Source organism: Heterodontus francisci, chromosome 5 (assembly GCF_036365525.1).
Source record: "Heterodontus francisci isolate sHetFra1 chromosome 5, sHetFra1.hap1, whole genome shotgun sequence".
In the NCBI taxonomy this organism is placed as follows: Eukaryota; Metazoa; Chordata; class Chondrichthyes; order Heterodontiformes; family Heterodontidae; genus Heterodontus; species Heterodontus francisci.
In genome coordinates this window covers 164742857-164762434 of record NC_090375.1, presented here as the reverse complement: position 1 = coordinate 164762434, position 19578 = coordinate 164742857, and the positions used below count along the sequence as shown (strand labels likewise).

General features: G+C 42.0%; 1 protein-coding gene across 3 annotated transcripts in view; it reads left to right on the top strand.

Moving 5' to 3' along the window:
• Positions 1–1600: 1600 nt before the first annotated feature.
• Positions 1601–19578, top strand: part of LOC137370126 (frizzled-6-like) — a 60859-nt gene continuing 42881 nt past the window's right edge. Inside the window, exons 1-2 of one of the 3 annotated variants that reach the window (XM_068032317.1) lie at positions 1601–1886; positions 3099–3518. In XM_068032317.1, coding sequence (XP_067888418.1) covers positions 3330–3518 — 189 coding nt within the window. In that variant the 5' untranslated portion in view covers positions 1601–1886; positions 3099–3329. Of the gene's footprint in view, positions 1902–2379; positions 2472–3098; positions 3519–19578 lie in introns of those variants that run through there. The other 2 variants (XM_068032319.1, XM_068032320.1) reach the window with 2 other exon arrangements.

Below are 19578 nucleotides of genomic sequence, written 5' to 3'. Positions count from 1 at the left end.
AGCTTAAGTGTATGCAGGCAGAGAGGGAATGGGTGACCACCAGACAGTAAAGAAGAAACAGGCAGGTAGTGCAGGAGACCCTTAATTGTATCTCACTCTCCAACAGGTATTCAGTTCTGAATACTGAGGAAAGTGATGGTTCATCTGGGGAATGCAGCCAGAGCCAAGGCCATGGCACCACAGGTGGCTCAGCTGCACAGGGGGGCACACAGCAGATAGACAGTTATCGGAGATTTGATAGTCAGGAGAATAGACAGGTGTTTCTATTGCCGCAGATGTGAATCCAGGATCGTATGTTGCCTCCCTGGTGCCAGAATTAAGGATGTCACTGAACGGCTGCAGAGCAGTCTGAGGGGGGAGGGTGAACAGCCAGCAGTCGTGGTTCATATGACATAGGTAGGAAGAGGGATGTGGTCCTGCAGAAAGAGTTTAGTGAGTTAAGTAAAAAATTAGCAAGCAGGACCTCAAAAGTAGTATTCTCCGGATTACTCCCAGCACCACATGCAAGTGAGTGTAGAAATAGGAGGATAGTGCATACGAATGTGTGGCTGAAAAGATGGTGCAGGAGAAAGGGCTTTAGATTCCTAGGACACTGGGATCAGTTCCGGAGAAGGTGGGACCTATACAGGCCTGACGGGTGGCACCTGAACAGAGCTGAGACTATTTTCTGTGCAGGGCAATTTGCTAGTACTATTGGGGAGGGTTTAAACTAACTTGGCAAGGGTGTGGGAACCAGGAAGAAATGTCAGAGAGGAATGCCAACGTGCACAGAATACCAGGACCATTACAGAATCTCGGTAACTTTGGAAGATCACAACCAATGTATCCACTATCCCTGCAGTCACCTCTTTTTGAAATGTTCCTTTAAATGTTCACCATTGCTCATCTACCACCATACTTTTTATTCTGGATGCTCGAGTTTGTAAGGGTCCAGTTGCAGAATGCTCCATGTCAAAGGTGTTTTACTGCACAAACAAGGGACCAGTGTCCAATGCAGTCCAAATAATTGGAGTGTTCCGCAGTGATGTGGCCAGACCCATCCTTCATAAGCTTAATGCAGCTGCACACAAAGATGGCCTAGTTTTTTTCCCCAAAATATTCTTTGTTCATAAAAAAATTGTAAAAAAAATTACAGTAGTTCAAATTTGACATTTCTCAAAGTACAACAGAGATCAGATTCCTTCAATACAGAGCATAAGGTGCCTCATGACTCTTGCTATTCCATTTTATATGCAATGTGCATATTTGTTGTATACAGCTCGAGGGGTTTCACACAGTTTCCAGCCCCTTGGCATACTATGTCGAAAGGACCTAACCCAGTGGCCTTTCCAAAATTTGTAAGGCAGCCGTTTAACCTTCTTTTAAGCAGCACAGGTTGTTGACACTGACATGCTTTGTGAGTTTAGCCCCTTTTAGGGAGGGACTTGATAAATTCCTGAGGGAGGAGGACCATGGATGGGGAGGGGTGGTTGTTGTCAGCCAAGATTGGGAAGTGATCCATTATGTGGTCTGCAGGAGCTTGCACGATTACATTATGGAGTGGAGAGAATTTTCCCAAAGTTTTTTTTTCTGAAATTGGCCTCTGCCTGGAATGAACAAAGCAGCTCACGGGTTGGGAAAGGGTGGTCACTGATGGGGCTGAGTGGGTTTTTCTTGCCTCTGTTTTGCATAAACTGTAAATCGGTGGACTGGAACAAGCAACAGATCAGCAGTTGTTGGTAGTCACAGCGCTGGAGGTGCAGCAGTCAGGTTTGTTCGGATGTGACTATTCCTGGGAGGGGGCGTGGCTCCGATCCGGGCCGCGTTCCCATAGACAGCATTCGCCGCCACGCGTAGGAAGCAACAGTCCGAGAGGCGAGCGGGAGCCGCGGGCAGAGCAGCAACAGGTGAGGGAGTAGAAGGTGCATTTCCAACTTAGTATCCTCCGTTGAAGAATCTGTCTATAATCGCGGTCTTGTGTAGTTTCTCCCAGGCCCGGAACGGAGCCGCGGTTCTCCTGGCGGAGTATTCCGCCCCTGGGGATTAGAGGTGATGGCGTTGCTGAGAGGAAGGAGCGAGGGGGTTATAATTGGGGCTGTCTCTGGATGAACTGGGGCCCTGTCTGAGAACACACTGGTAGTCGAAGCCGAAGAAAAGCAGTTCTGCAAATAATATGTGGGATGAAAACCGTGTGTTGGTGAAGCATGCGGAAACAACGGAGGTGGCAGAGCTGCTTCTGGAGATCGTAGCCTTTCTAAGTGTAGGTTAAAGTGGAGCCTCATAGTGTTCACAACATGGGATATGGTGATTAGACTTCCCTGCAGTCGCAACTTTCTTGTAGTGATGGGGGCGGGGAGGAGAGAGATAGAGGGCAGAGGGTCTTCCTCTTCCCCTATTATTTTTTACCAGAAGTGTGAAAAGTTCAAGAATCGTTCCAAATTGCAATGCTTTGTAACTTTCTACTTATCGGTGATGGAGAATTTTTTTGAAAGGTTTGTATTCTACTTGCAGCTAATGCCAATCATTTCTTTGTGCTTTGAGAAATTGAGTTTTGAAGTGTAGAGAAATGATGGTACAAACTAGTCATCTCTCTTTTAAAGTAAGGAAAAAATCAACATCAATTACGTTCCTAAATGTAAATATGAAACCACTGCTGTTTTGAGAACAATATGTGAAAAATAAAAGATAAGTGAAAAAAAGCTATTTATTATTTCATTAAAGCTCATCATCTTAGTACTCTAAACTCACACACACTAGCATCCAGCTGCGTTTTAGGACCATAGTGTTTTTTGCCCCCATTACCTGTCTGCCAGTTGCTTCCAAACATTTCTCATTCTTTGAGTAAAGAAATTCTTTGTACTGTTTATTAAATGTATGTTTTATTAATTTAAAGTTATGCATTTTGATGTTACTTATCTGTTTTAATTTGAAATCCTATTACACTTTCATTCCATATAGTTGTAGTTCTGCCGGAAACATTTCCTTCACGGAAGCAGTTTCACATGTGAACACTTTATTTGGAAATGACATCTATGTTAATAAGTAAATGATAAACTGTGCTGTGGATATGCTGAATTAAAATGTTTTTAGTGCCCTAACTTAAAATATTTTGTTTGCAGCATTCAGTTTGATGAACAGAAGATGAACTTTTGGAATTTCATGACTTCAGAAGCACTCTGGTGATGCAAAACAATTTGCATTAATCAGTATTATTAATGCAATCTACCAACAGAATAAAGAATGCAGCTCACTATCAAGAGTGGGTAAAGACTGCTGCTGTTCTTGACACTTGGAGTTGGATCAGAGTGTCATTAGTTCTGTAACAGCAGTTCTTCAATTACATTCCCACAATGAAAGGTTCAGTGCACATCTTCGTTTCCTTTTTAGTCCTGCTGGTGGGACGTTTGACCCAGGGTCACAGTCTTTTCACCTGTGAACCTATAACCATCCACCGGTGTGAAGGTCTGCCGTACAACATGACATTTTTCCCCAATAAATTGGAACACTATGACCAGGACATTGCTGCAGTTGCAATGGAGGTATGTTTTATTTATGTTGTTTATAGGTATTTCTACATTTACATATCAAACTAAAGATGTACCAGTGGAAAAAAATAGTATATGAATGCATGGAACTTGCATTATAAGGGTTCTTTAATCTGTGCCAGTACCAAATAAGTATAGTTTCAATCTTTACCGGCAATCCATGTGTGCACCTTTGTTAATATATTTGCAGCCAGTAGGCTGTACCTCTTATTGTAAGTCGAAGGTCCATGCTGCAGGTTAGAAACATCCAGCCTTCACTAACTTTTGCTTCCCTTTTTAGTGTTTTGCATTTGCACCAAAGCATGATATCAGGTAACCAGGCAGAAGTCTTTTGCTTTTAAGTGGGGCAAGTGGAATAAGTTGTCCTATAATTAATGGTGCCGCAGGAAGTAGGATATGTCAGACAAGGAATGTGTAACATTGTTTACACCAGAAAGAATGGGCAAGAAGAGAGGAAAAACTCGTTCTCAAATATAATAATGAATAAATCCCACAAGGAATCTAGGAGAAACTTCTTTACCCGGAGAGTAGTTAAATGTGAAGCTTGCTACCACATGAAGTGGTTGTGGTGAATAGCACAGATACGTTTAAGGGGAAGCAAGACCGATACATGAAGCAGAAAGGAATATACCGATGTGCTGCCAAGTTTAGATGAAGTAAGGTGGGAGGAGACTTGTGTGGAGCATAAACACCAGCACAGACCAGTTGGGCCAAATGGCCTTTACTGTGTTGTAAATTCAGTGCAATAATAGCAACTCTCCTGTGACAATGCTCTCAGAAACTCTCTTATAACAGGAATATTGTTTTATGTAGAACACATGATATTATTCTGCTGCTTAATCTAAAAGTGTCCCTTTAAGACTACAAAGTATAATTGATCTGTAGACTTAAAATGAAAGCTTGGGTCAGTTACAGATCAGAACACTGCTTTGATTGTAGAAAGATCAATTCAGCAGTTGCAAACATTGTGGCTCAGTATTAAGTGTGGAACGAAAAATTTCATTCGAAGTTATGTGACGCAAGGTTGATTTACTATTCGATAAGAGAGAAACCAATGAGTCTTTTTGGGGATGAGGCTTCCCTCTTTTTAAGGACTTTATAGTTTTCTGTTGTTCTCCCCCACTCAAACTATCTGCAGCAGTGAGAGTGCCAACATTTTCTCAGTCCTCCGTGCTCCAGGTAATGTCGATCAGGAAATGTGCAAGAGTTCTCTGGGTGACTCTTGAAATATTCCTTCCTCCACTACTGGGAAGCGCTTGTCTTTTTTATTGACTTAATTATGACTTAATTATGGCGGCACAACAAGATAAGAAACTCAGTGGGTTAGGGTGTTGTACACACAAACTATTGTCTCGACCCTATATAATTGCTGTGTTACCACACAGGGAAGTCCATCTAAATACTTAATTTTGGATCCATCATTCGTTCACTTATGAAATTAAACACAGCATTTAAAATGTTTTCAACAATTTGTGGAGCTTCCTCATATTCTTAAACAGCTATGAGGCATTCCTCAATTCAAGTGTATCTGTTTGTTCATGCCGAGTAGTTCTGTTATAAATATTAAAATAGTGACTGAGTTTGCTTAATCTCCATGACAGTGTGAGCCGTGTGTCAGCTTTGCTAAACTTAAACAAGTTTGCTGTGTAGGAAAGATGAAGTGAGAAGAATATGCAAAATTGCCTATTCATGAATACTTGCATTTTAACTTGTCATTTATTAAAACTTGCCAAGAGTGTCTTTAAGATGTGGTAGCACTTATTTGATGAAATGCTAAAAAATGTATTCATATTATTTCTTGTCAAATAAGTAAAGGTTTCTTAAATAATGCTATTACCCCTAAGGAAAAAGATTTATAATGAAACTAAGGTTTTATTTAAGCTCTTGTGAAAATGTTAATTTTTTTTAAGAAGTATTGAAATACTAAGAACAAACTGAAGTGTTTCTCACATTTTCTTAATTTTACACTGCAGATCGTAACACAATTTAATCAGTCTCTTATTCTGCATAGTTTTCGCAATCGAGCAAAGTTCTGTATTTTTAAGTGCCAGTTTCTCCACAGTAAGAATGACCATCTCCTTTGAACAAATGGGTAAACCACTGAGCAAAACAGTGTGCTGAAATGCACCACAACACCTCCTGCTTTGGTGCTTCAAGGTTTTAGCCACATGCCTTTGAGAAACTCTAGGGATTGCAAACGCTCCCTCGAAATTAGTGAAAGGAGACTGTTAACTTGTCTTTAGTTTCCTTTCTCCAGATATGAAGAGCAGTGTTCTGCATGCAAGATGTTTCCTGATCTCCAATATCACTAACTGTACACAACTTTTTACAGTTGTATATACTAAAATTAGATGACTTCCTGAGATCATTTTGATAATCTGACAGTTGTTAATCTTTCAGCATCAATGTTTTTGTGTATCAGCAACACAGTGAATTATGGCTGCTGGAGTCACACTTTATCTGGACATAAAAGCTGACCAAAAATAGAATAAAACCTGTGTAACTGAGGCCCAATTTGAACAAGAAAGTGTCTTGAGCATGGAAAGTTCATTCTTCCATCCTTGTCTTGACCAGCTGCCTTTTCTACATGTGCAAGGAAAATGACTTGTCAGCACTTAAGATGCTTCACCAAACCCAAGTGTTTTCATTAATATAAAAGCAAAATACTGCAGATGCTGGAAATCTGAAACAAAAACAAGAAATGCTGGAATCACTCAGCAGGTCTGGCAGCATCTGTGGAAAGAGAAACAGAGTTAACGTTTCGGGTCAGTGACCCTTCTTCGGACCAAGTGTTTTCAAACTCTGGCATCTGCTTCCACCTCCACATCAGTGATCTAGAGACAGCAGTTCCCCCTGCTTCTTACCACTCCAAGGGCTCCCAGCCTTCCTGTTCTGCCCTGACTTCAGCACCAGCTCATCCCCACTCTCGCTATTTCTGTCTATGCTCCATTCTTGAGATACCTCTTTTCTGTTACCTGGAGTGTGAACTTGGCTTTGGATAGGAGTCTGCAGCTGACCTTTGCTTCACTTTGTCCCCAATGTGTCGTCTTCATCTAACAATCACCTATTGCACGTGCCAAGTGTACGCCATACCTTTGAGCATTGGGAGGCCTTCAAAGAGGAGATGGCTTGAGTGTAGACTAGGCACTGGATGTTGCTAATGCCACAGTAAAGGAGGAAGTAGCAGAGAAATTGTCCACCGGCAGGACAGACCCAGCAGAGTTGCAGGGACGGAGTTGCCTTGGGAGTCCTGAACTTCGACTCCAGACCCCATGAAGTCTCATGGCATCAGGTCAAACATGGGCAAGGAAACCTCCTGCTGATTACCAGCTACCACCCCCCCTCAGCTGATGAATCAGTACTCCTCCATGTTGAACACCACTTGGAGGAAGCACTGAGGGTAGCAAGGGAACAGAATGTACTCTGGGTGGGGGACTTCAATGTCCATCACCAAGAGTGGCTCAGTAGCACCACTACTGACTGAGCTGGCCAAATCGTAAAGGACATAGCTGCTAGACCGGGTATGCGGCAGGTGGTAAAGGAACCAACAAGAGGGAGAAACATACTTGGCCTCCTCCTCACCAATCTGCCTGCCAAGAGATGCATCTGTCCATGACTGTATTGGTAGGAATGACCACCACACAGTCCTGGTGGAGACGAATTCCAGTCTTCAGATTGAGGATACCCTCCATCATGTTATGTGGGAGTACTACCGTGCTAAATGGGATAGATTTCGAACAGATCCAGCAATGCAAAACTGGGCATCCGTGAGGCGCTGTGGACCATCAGCAGCAGCAGAATTGTATTCACCTGCAATCTGTAACCTCATGGCCCGGCATGTCCCCCACTCTACCATTACCATCATGCTGGGGGATCAACCCTGGTTCAATGAAGAGTGTAGGAGGGCATGCCAGGAGCAGCACCAGGCATACCTCAAAATGAGGGTGTCAACCCGGTGCAGCTACAACTCAGGACTACTTGTGTGCCAGACAGTGGAAGCAGAATGCGATAGACAGAACTAAGTGATCCCATAACCAACAGATCAGATCTAAGCTCAGCAGTCCTACCACATCCAGTCGTAAATGGTGGTGGACAATTAAGCAACTGACAGGAGGAGGTGGCCGCACAAATTTCCCCATCCTCAATGATGGGGGAGCCCAGTACATCAGTGCACAAGATAAGGCTGAAGCATTTGTAGCAATCTTCAGCCAGAAGTGCCGAGTGGATGATTCATCTCAACCTCCTCCTGAAGTCCCCAGCATCGCAGATGCCAGTCTTCAGCCAATTCGATTCACTCCGCATGATATCAAGAAACGACTGAAGGCAGTGGATACTGCAAAGGCAATGGGCCCTGACAACATTCCGGCAATAGTACTGAAGACATGTGCTCCAGAACTACCTGCGCCCCTAGCCACACTGTTCCAGTACAGCGACAACACTGGCATCTACCCGACAACGTAGAAAATTGCTCCGGTATGTCCTGTACACAGAAAGCAGGACAAATCCAACCCAGCCAATTAACGCCATATCTGTCTATTCTCAATCATCAGTAAAGTGATGGAATACTCTCCACTTGCCTGGATGGGTGCAGCTCCAACAACACTCAAGAAGCTCAACACCATCCAGGACAAAGCAGCCCACTTGATTGGCACCCCATCTACAAACATTTACTCCCTCCACCACCGACGCACAGTGGCAGCAGGGTGTACCATCTACAAGATGCACTGCAGCAACGCACCAAGGCTGCTTCGACAGCACCCTGCAAACCCATGACCTCTACCACCTAGAAAGACAAGGGCAGCAGGCGCATGGGAACATCACCACCAGCAAGTTCCCCCTCCAAGCCACACACCATCTTGACTTGGAATTATATTGCCATTCCTTCACTGTTGATGGATCAAAATCCTGGCACTCTCTTCCTAACAGCACTGTGGATGTACCTACCCCGCATGGACTGCAGCGGTTCAAGAAGGCAGCTCACCACCACCACCTTCTCGTGGGCAATTAGGGATGGGCAAGAAATGCCAGCCTTGTCAGTGATGCCCATATCCCATGAACGAATTTTTTTTTTTAAATGAAAAGGGTGTTTGAAATGTTGGCAGTGCTCAAAGTACAAAAGTCACCCAGTCCAGTTGGGATACATCCTAGATTGCTGTAGGAAGTAAGGTTGGAGATAGCGGAGGCTCTGGCCACACTCTTCCAATCCTCCTTGGATTGGAAGCGAATTGGAAGTTAGCAAATTTTGCACTGCTTTTTAAAAAAGGGGAGAGGGATAGGGGCAGAGGGCCAGTCAGCGTAATGTTAGTGGGGAATCTTTTAAAGGTAATAATCAAAATTAATTATCACTTCGAAAAATTATAGGTTAATCATTGTGTAAATGGACTTTCAAAGGCATTTGATAAAGCACCATATATTCTCAAAAATCCATGGGATTAAAGGAGCAGTGGCAGCATAGGTACAAAAGTAGCTAAGGGACAGAAAGCAATGGTGAACCGTTGTTTATCACATTGGAGGGAAGTATACAGTGATGTTTCGCTCAGGCTTTGATGCATATTAATGACCTGACCTTAGGTAATGAGGGCATAATTTCAATGTTTGCAAATGATGTGAAACTCGCAAAGGTAATAAACAGTGAAGAAGATCGTTGACTTCAGGATAACATAGACAGACTGGTGAAATGGGCAGAACATGGCCAATGCAACTTAACGCAGAGATGTGCTTTGGTGGGAAGAATGTGTAGAGGCAATCTAGACTGAATGGTACATTTTAAATGTGCTGCAGGAACAGAGAGACCTGGGCGTGTATGCACACAAATATTTGAAGGTAGCAGAGCAAGTTGCGACAACAGTTGAAAAAGCATACGGGATCCTTGGCTTTGTAAACTGGTAGAGTACAAAAGCAAGGAAGTTGCACTACATTTTTTATCAATCACTGGTTAGGCCCCAGCTGGAAGATTTGTGCCCAATTCTGGGAACCACATTTTAGGACGGATGTCAAGGCCCGAGAGAGAGTGCAGAGGAGATGTATTGGAATGCTGCCAGGAATACAGGACTGCAGTTACGTGGAGAGTCTAGTGAAGCCAGGGTTGTTTTCCATAGAGCAAAGAAACTTAAGAGATGTTTACTGGAGCTGTTAAAAATCATGAAGGGTTTTGATGGCGTAGATAAGGAGAAACTGTTTCCGCTAGGAGAAAAGGTGGTAACCAAAAGATACAGATTGAAGGTAATTAGCCAAGAAACCAGAAGGGAGCTGAAGAGAATTTTGTTATGCAGCGAATTATGATGATCTGGAATGAAAGGGTGATGAAGCAGGTTCAATAATAACTTTCAAAAGTGAATTGCATAAATACTTGATAAGGAAAACTTTGCAGACGAAATGATGGTGACCAACCAGCTTGTGACTGCAGTTATAACATTCTCTTACTCAGATAGCTCCTTCAGAAAGCTGGCTCAAGCATGATGGGCTGAATGGCCTCCTGTGCTGTATCATTCTCTAATTATATACCTGTGCCTGATTGGAATTCAGATATACTCAGTCACTGCTGAACATGTAGGGTACCTACCATCCAACACAACAAGGTCAAATGTAAACTATCGATCAAGAAGCAGGGAGGAGAAAGGGAACCAACGAATTCACTTCCAAGTATTTTTGGCTTTTGTCTGTAACCCAAGGACATGGTATTAAAGTATAATTTGTAATATAAACACATTTTAAAAATTCATAAAATTATCCTTTTGGAAATCCATCTAACCAGTTTTGCCATTCCAAAGCCTACTCTCTCTCAGGAGCCTCAGAGTTGAGTTATGTTCCTATTTGATTCAACTTGCCTTCCTTCCAGTGTTTTCTGTGTATCTGTATGCGTGTGACAACTGAAGTTTTGCTATTTTTAATGCTTGCATATCTGTAATCTATTATAAATGGTTAGAGCAGCTGGATTCCTTTTCATATTTGGTAGACAACTCAGACAATAGAAAAGAAAGATTAAAGAAGTGGGAAATCCTAAAAGGACTATACCATTCAGGTTTGAATAAAAAAAAATCCTAATTTAAAATTATTATTTAAGCAGAACCCTTTAGTAACTCTGTCTTGTTGCAGAGATAGTTGGTCAAGAATTATGAGAATTTGTTTCATATTCAGTTTTATAATTGTTTGTCCTTCCAATTTTAAAAAGCCACTCCTAAAAAGATGCAACAATCTGTTTAATATTCTAGTAAGAAGCCTCTGATATTAGTCTCCCTCAGAAAACTTTAGAAGGGAAAAATCATTTGTTGTAATTCAGTTGAAAACATTTATTTTGTGCACTAACCGTGAGAACTTTCAAAAGAAAAATAATTTGACTTGTCCAGCTGATTGCCTTGCCTTGGTGAGATGTCATTGTGTGCTTAAGCCAAAGACAATTCAGCATACTCGTGGAAGGCTAAGCTTTTGTCAGAGGAAATTGGAAGTGCCCTCTCTTCCTTGTAGCAAATAAACTTTGTTTCAAGTCTTTGCACATGTGTGACCTCAATGACCAGCAAGTGCTAGACTTCCAGCTGGTTGTTTAAGCCCATGTTATGAAAAATACTCTAGTTTGTTTGATGGAGCTGGGCCCTAAATCCTCCAACTCTGGTCTTGGCGACCACCTGTGAGCAACATTAAGGGTCCCCTCGTGTGCATATATTAAAGAGCATTCACATGAGTATTGTAGTGGCTCGTTAACCATCTTCAATTGCACTCAGTAGGACAGAGTTACAGGCATTTGTGCCATACGCCTACACAGAAACGCAAACGCACACACAATCTGGAATGATAGAAACTGCATTGGGCAGAACATGGCTTCTTCTTTAAGTTCTGAATAAAAAGTGAACAAAACATGTTGAAACAAATATGAGTGGGACTTTTCTCAAAATTAATCACAGCCCTTTCATTTGTATCCAACTGTCAAATCACACAAAATTCAGGATCCTGATTCTTCATTTAATGAATAGAAAACTGGTTTGTGAAAATGAAGTGCAAACATCGCCATAGCAACCGACATAAGGCTGCCAAAAGACTATCTACTGTGACAGATTTCAGCTAGATTGTTGAGTTGAGCCTGTATAATGTCTGCTATGGTGCACACTTGCAGTGTTTTTTTTATATACATAACATGTGGATTTGGGGAAAGGTATACAACTGTATAAAGTAAGAATGTTATAACTTCCATCACGAGTTGGCGGGCCACCACAAATTCCCCCTCAGTTGACTGCTTTGCTACTGCAGTCAGACTGGTGCAACTGTTTGGTCACTGCATCACAGGAACTATTGTGTTCTCATAGAATGTTTGATCATATATCTAAATATTTCTGAAATTGCTATCCACATAGTTATTGGGCATCCCTAAAACCTTTAACCTCATTTCTCTTGGTAGACAGCTGGTGTCCTTAAACCAGTGCCGCAATGGTTAGCACCGCAGCCTCACAGCTCCAGCAACCCTGGTTCGGTTCTGGGTACTGCCTGTGCGGAGTTTGCAAGTTCTCCCTGTGACCGCGTGGGTTTCCGCCGGGTGCTCCGGTTTCTTCCCACAGCCAGAGACTTGCGGGTTGATAGGTAAATTGGCCATTGTAAATTGCCCCTAGTGTAGATAGGTTGTAGGAGAATATGGGATTAAAGTAGGATTAGTATAAATGGGTAGTTGTTGGTCAGCACAGACTCAGTGGGCCGAAGGGCCTGTTTCAGTGCAGTATCTCTCTGACTATGACTCTATCTATTAGTTAGCCAGAATCAGCTGCTTTTTTTTTCTGGGAGCTTGCTCCAACACCCATCAGACTGAGTGGATGAGAAAATCTTTTGTATGTTGAATGCACCTTGCAGTTTGTTAAATATGTATTTTGATTGTTCTGTTCTTCGTCCATTATCCAGAATAAAATAATTTTCCTGCATTTATATTGTCCCATCACTACAAAGCCTGCTTCATGACCTCCCTGTGTTTTTTATGACGAAAATAAGTTAAGCAATGTATAGCGTCCTACGCCTGTGAAGCCTGTGATTGAATATCGTGTTGTATGTTTGATCAGCTCACTGTTTAGATGAGGTACCTTTTGTTAGATCTTTTTAAGATTGGATATATTCACCCATGGGACATTCAAAAGTTGATTGCACCAATTCTACACCTCACAGATACAGAGACGTTGTGATCTGATGGTACTGGATCCCTCTACATGTTCTGCTTGATTTATCTGCTATTTGTACTGACTCCTGGTCTGGTGCAGTGGGTATTTGGGTTGCACTAGATGTCGCCCTGGTGAGGAAGAGGATGTAAAACTAAGAAGTCTGACAGTATTGGGTTATTGGAGTTGTAAGGTGGCTGTTCTTGTGGTCTCGGCACCCTCAGTATGTGATGTGGTTCAGATCCAGATGTCTGTCGGGCACCACATGTGTTATGAATTGTTATAGAGTCATAGAATGGTTACAGCACAGGAGGAGACTATTCAGCCCATCATGTCTGTGCCAGCTGTCTGCAAGAGCAGCTCACCTAGTTGATGCATTCTTCATTTTGCCTCCTCTTTGCATCCACTGATAACATATTTAGCCCTGTTGCAAAGGCCATCTGCTTAGTTTTAGGAAATTTGATTTCTCTTCAGTTTCTAGTTTTTTTTTTTAGTTTTAGAGATACAGCACTGAAACAGGCCCTTCGGCCCACCGAGTCTGTGCCGACCATCAACCACCCATTTATACTAATCCTACACTAATCCCATATTCCTACCACATCCGCACCTGTCCCTATATTTCCCTACCACCTACCTATACTAGGGGCAATTTATAATGGCCAATTTACCTACCAACCTGCAAGTCTTTATGCTTGTGGTAGGAAACCAGAGCACCCGGAGAAAACCCACGCAGACACAGGGAGAACTTGCAAACTCGACACAGACAGTACCCAGAATTGAACTTGGGTTGCTGGAGCTGTGAGGCTGCAGTGCTAACCACTGCGCCACTGCACCGTGTTATGAACCGCTGAATTTATAGGTATGGTCTATTTGTGCAAGTGAACACTTTATTTATGATTTTGCCATTGGAACAACTTCTAAGTGTGATCCTTCTTTAGATCAGTGTATGGATTTTTCTTGTACTTTAAGTGTACTTCTTGCAATATGAAGATGCTAAAAATTCAGGAATTAACTTTGTTTTCTTAACTTGCTTTAAAGGAGCTTCACCTATTTGAATTAGTGCCAAACTTCATTTTACTTAAGACATTGTTGGAGGGGTGGGGAGAGTAATGGCGTGGTGCATGTTTTTCACAATATCCAGTTTCATTGTGAAGTTCATGTGTGAAATGAAGCTCTGCTTTTGACTTTTTTAAAACTTATTTTGATGCTTTGGAATATTTTTGATTCCGATGTGCAGAAAGGTATAAGTCATCAGCTTTGCAACAAGATGAAATACTTTTTCTAGGAGATATGAGTCAGATATTGAAGCTGTGCTTCAGGGGTGAAATAATTTTAGATGCTTCCTGCATGCATTTCACAGCATGATCTCTCAATAATCGACAGCGAACCAGTATCCTTTAGGTATTGCAGTTTAATCTGACAGCAAATCTATTGAGTGTAGGAGAAATCTCTGTTGTTCAAGTGACAATTTTACCACTTTGAACTTCTCCCTCTGAGAACCCCCTTCCCTTCCATCCTGCCCCATTTCTCCACAACCTTCCAGGTGTCAGTCTGTGAATTAGTGCATTGAAATCATTAATGGAATAACTCTGGGGTGGAGGCATACATGAAGGATAACAAGGAAGTGTGTGATATGAAGATTAAATTTGCAAGCTAACAAAAACCCATAAGTAATAAAGATATGAATATACTGTAGGTTGTGCTGTTGGAAGATATCTTCTTGGAAAGATTCTGTTTTCACAGTAAAAACACTTCCTGAATTGCAACTAGTGAATTGCAGACTAGTTTTAATTATATTGGCAGATATATGTTTTCTACATTTAAAAATGTAATGAGGAAGCAACTATGATCCTGTGTAGAGCAATCTTTCAGATACAGATTGCAGTTCTGTAGCACCTTTTTTCTCAAATTCTGAAGCCACATCTGTGATTTCAAACGTTGCCTAAGTGCAATTTGAAATTTTAGCACTTCATCAATTTCCCTTGAACTGTTTATTTGAAGGAGGTGGGATAGTGAAAACTGACATCGTTTGGATCTGAGTAAACTTGGTTAACTTTGATTCTCAACTTGAATCAAGATTTCCTTGGACTTGTACTACCTTTAAGCCTTTATGATGGACGCATCAGTATTTCTAATGAAGTTGCATCAGGTTGATCTCAAGGGCAACTTGTCAATTTAAATCTCTATCATTCTCTCTGACCCCTCAGCCTCATAGCTCATCTTTTGACTAGGCATTTCATAGTTTTCACATTGAGAGTTCAATAATGTTGAAGGGAAAATGAGGAGAGGCAATATAAATTAAATGGTATAATTTTAATGCGGATGTACGCATACAGATCTTCAAAGATTGACATGTCAAGTTGATTTTTAAAAAAACATCATGAACCTTGACTTTATAAATGAATAAAATGGCATAGAGTACAAAAGTGAGGAAATTATGCTAAACCTTTATAAATCACTGGCTGGGTCTCGGCTAGAGTATTGTGTCCGAATATGGGCACCACATTTTGGGAAAGATGTCCGAGTCTTGGAGAAGGTGCAAAAAAGTTTGACTGGAATGATACCAGGTTGAGGGACTTCAGTTATGTGGACAGATTAGAGAAGCTAATTGTTCTCCTTATAGCAGAGAAGGTTAAGGGGAGATTTAATAGAAGGGGGTTGTCTGCTCACACATGGTGAAACTATGAACTATAAAATGACCTGATGAATTGAACTCAAAATGGACACCTTTTGCTGCAAAACAGGATGGTGTAAAAGGCCAGGTGACCTCTCCTGTACTGCAACTACACATGGAAACTGCTGGAACCTTGAACAAATCGTCATGTCAAGTGTTGAAGAAAGCATTAGAAATGTAAATGGCCCATTCAATGTCACTGGCTGCCACTGTTCAAGTTGGGCAAACAATGACTTGGCAGACATAGACTGCAGACTCAAACTCAGGATAAAGGGTGTGAAAAAACATCACTTTATCAAGATCTATGGCATTAGAGATGAGCAACATCCAAACCCATTATCTAACAATAGCCACACCATCAAACACCATTATGAAAACACAATGGGAGAGAAACTGTAGTCACCTGACAGATAAGTGGTTTCAATAAGATGCATTGTCTGTGCAGAATGTCAGATGCCAGAAGGAAGAGAGAGATCCATCCCAGCAAGAAGGCCGGAATGCCATCTTTAAACTACCGAAAGGCAGAGACAAAAAGGTGACATTTGAAACTTCCTACCTGAGAAATTGGAACAGGATTTTCGCCATTGAACTGTGACTGAGATTTGACCAAAGAAGTCTGCAGCAGAGTAACCGTCCACTTGAAACTTTCCAAAGTTTGACAAGTGAACCAGGAACAAGGAGAAACAGGCCTGCACCATTTTGAATCTTTTCTCCTGGGGAAACAAACAAGATTTCAGAATGAGCTCTTTTTATAAAAAAAAAATCCGATCTAAAAGTATGCTATCTTTTAATCTCTATCTTTTCTTGTGTGTATGCATGTGTGAGTGGGTGAAGTTGCGAATATTTTCAGGTATTGTTTAATAAATATTTTATCTTTCTTTAAACCTATGAGAAAATCTGTCATTTATCTGTTTATTGCCTATTAAAATGCTTGAGATAAAACACAATTCTAATAAAAATGCTGTCTTTGGTCAATTGAGAGGTGAAGTAGGAGACACATCCCATTCATTTCCTGCCTGTCCGTAACACGGTTCAACATCATGACAGATTTTGATAGAATAGATAGGGATAAACTCTGTTGATGGTGGCAATGACTGGAAGAGACAGATCTATGGTAATTATGATCTGCAGTGCATTACTTGAAAGGATAGGGGAAGCAGATTCAGTAATAACATCCAAAAGGGAATTGGATAATTACCTGAAAAGGAAAATTTTGCAAGGTTATGAAGGAAAGAATAAAGGAGTGGGACTCCATATTACAAAAAGGATATAGATACACTGGAGAAGGTGCGAGAAAAAATTTACAAGGATGATACCAGAACTGAGGGGTTATACCTGTCAGGAAGGATTGATTCATGGTACCGTAGAAATTTACAGCACGAAAGGAGGCCATTCAGCCCATCGTGTCCACAGCAGCCACAGGCAGACATCCAGCCTAATTTCACTTTCCAGCTCTTAGTCCATAGCCTTATACGTTACGGCACTACAAGTACTTTTTGAATGTTGAGGATTTCTGCCTCTACCACCCTTTCAGGCAGTGAGTTCCAGATCCTCACCACCCTCAGATTTACCCTCTAATTCCCTCTTAAACCACCTGCCTGTTAGCTTAAATCTGTGCCCCCTAATTATGAACCCCTCAACCAAGAGAAATAGGACCTTCCTATCCACTCTATATAGACCCCTCATAATTTTATACATTTCAATTGGGTCTCCCCTCAGCCTTCTCTTTTCCAAGTAAAACAACCCTCGTCTATCCAATCTTTTCTCCTAGCTAAAATTCTCCAGTCCAGGCAACATCCTTGCAAATCTCCTTTGTACCCTTAAATTGAGCAGACGGGGATTCTTTTCTAATGAAAAGAAATGGCTGAGGGGTAACCTGAGAGAAGTCTTTAAAACTGTGAAGGGCTTTGATCGGGTAGATCGAGAGAAGATGGTTCTACTTGTGGGAGAGTCCAAGTTATAAGATGGTCAATAATAAATCCAGTATAATAATATCTTGTATAATAATGGCTTGCTGCGTCCTTCTGTTGGAATTCAGGGTAGTGGTCAATTAACCCTTTAACCCTTCACTCTCAAGTTCTGAAATGATTCAAAGTGATAACTCTTATTGGTGGCAGTAGTTATATTTTATTCAGAATACCTGAGACTTGACACTTACTAATGTCTGAGTAGTAGTATCAAAGTGCAACAGCATTATCATTACGCACTGGGTAGAAATGGGATCTCAATGGAACTACTCTCTGGTCATATTCCAGGTACCATTGCGTCAGTCAGTGTGACACTTAATACCTCTACAGTCTTTCTGCTCAGGGAATCCCTTCTTAGGCTTTGCTGTGTAAAGAAAGTATATGGAGACTGATTTAACCCAATTATTACCCCGCTATTATTTGAACAGCCCAATTACAAAAGATGTCATGTACCCATCTGCCAGCCCAAGCCAGGATCTCTGACTTCCCACACTGGGACTCCGATCAGCTCATAAATATTCCAATGCCAAGCAAGAAAAACATGGTGGCTTTGGCACCCAGATGTCTTGTCTGGGATTCAGGGCGCTATTGTTTTCTCTGCCCTCTATCTGGGCCTCTGGAATTCTACTAAGGTGTTTATCCCCTTCAAGTGTTTTTTAACCTGATCACTGAAGGCCTAAACCACAGTTCCCCATCATGTCACCCCTCAGCCGCTCTTACCAAGGGCGTATTACAAATAGGAATTTTTTTAAAAAAAGTTCAGTATAATGATGAAATTAAAGAAGTATACAGTCAATCAGAGCATTTAAGTTAGTTTTCATTAATTAACAATGTAGGGATTTCCCAGGATTCCTACACTACACAACATTGTCATTCAGAGAAGATTGGAATTGCAAGAGGCAGACTGTCAAAATAAACCCCTTCTCTGATGAGCAGGTGTTCCAAGACGAGGCAGAAGCAGGGGAAGAAAGGCAAGTGCGGTGCTTTCCAGGTAGAGATGCTAGAGATGCATTGATTTCTCAATAAATTTCCTTTGCCACCTCCAAACAGGCTTTCTTGATCAGGCCTGGACGACATCTTGCCGCTATGTGGGAACACCAATCCCTTCTGGTCCTCACCACTGCCAACAACAGTTCCCGGGAGGCATCTGAAAACCTGGTGTTCACCTTACCTCTCCTTCCATTCGTCTCCAAACCATTGAATAGAAATGAAACCAGCTGAAAGCAATCATACTATTAAGTAAATGTGACCTTTTTTAAGAGATGCATTCACCCTTTTAATAATCATCCAAGAACAAAGAACAGTACAGCACAGGAACAGGCCATTTGGACCTCCAAGCCTGCGCCGATCTTGATGCCTGCCTAATCGAGCACCTTCTGCACTTCCGAGGCACATATCCCTCTATTCCCTTCCTATTCATGTCTTTGTCAAGATGTCTCTTAAACGTCGCTATCGTATCTGCTTCCACCACCTCCCCTGGCAGCAAGTTCCAGACACTCACCACCCTCTGTGTAAAAAAACTTGCCTCGCACATCCCTTCTAAACTTTGCCCCTCGCAGCTTAAACCTATGTCCCCTAGTAACTGACTCCTCCACCCTGGGAAAAAGCTTCTGACTATCCACTCTGTCCATGCCGCTCATAACTTTGTAAACCTCTATCATGTCGCCCCTCCACCTCCGTCGTTCCAGTGAAAACAATCCGAGTTTTTCCAACCTCTCCTCATAGCTAATGCCCTCCAGACCAGGCAACATCCTGGTAAACCTCCTCTGTACCCTCTCCAAAGCCTCCACGTCCTTCTGGTAGTGTGGCGACCAGAATTGCACGCAATATTCTAAGTGTGGCCTAACTAAGGTTCTGTACAGCTGCAACATGACTTGCCAATTTTTATACTCTATGCCCCGACCGATGAAGGCAAGCATGCCGTATGCCTTCTTGACTACCTTATCCACCTGCGATGCCACTTTCAGTGACCTGTGGACCTGTACGCCCAGATCTCTCTGCCTGTCAATACTCCTAGGGTTCTGCCATTTACTGTATACCTCCCACCTGCATTAGACCTTCCAAAATGCATTACCTCACATTTGTCCGGATTAAACTCCATCTGCCATTTCTCCGCCCAAGTCTCCAACCAATCTATATCCTGCTGTATCCTCTGACAATCCTCATCATTATCCGCAACTGGACCAACCTTTGTGTCGTCCGCAAACTTACTAATCAGACTAGCTACATTTTCCTCCAAATCATTTATTTATACTACAAACAGCAAAGGTCCCAGCACTGATCCC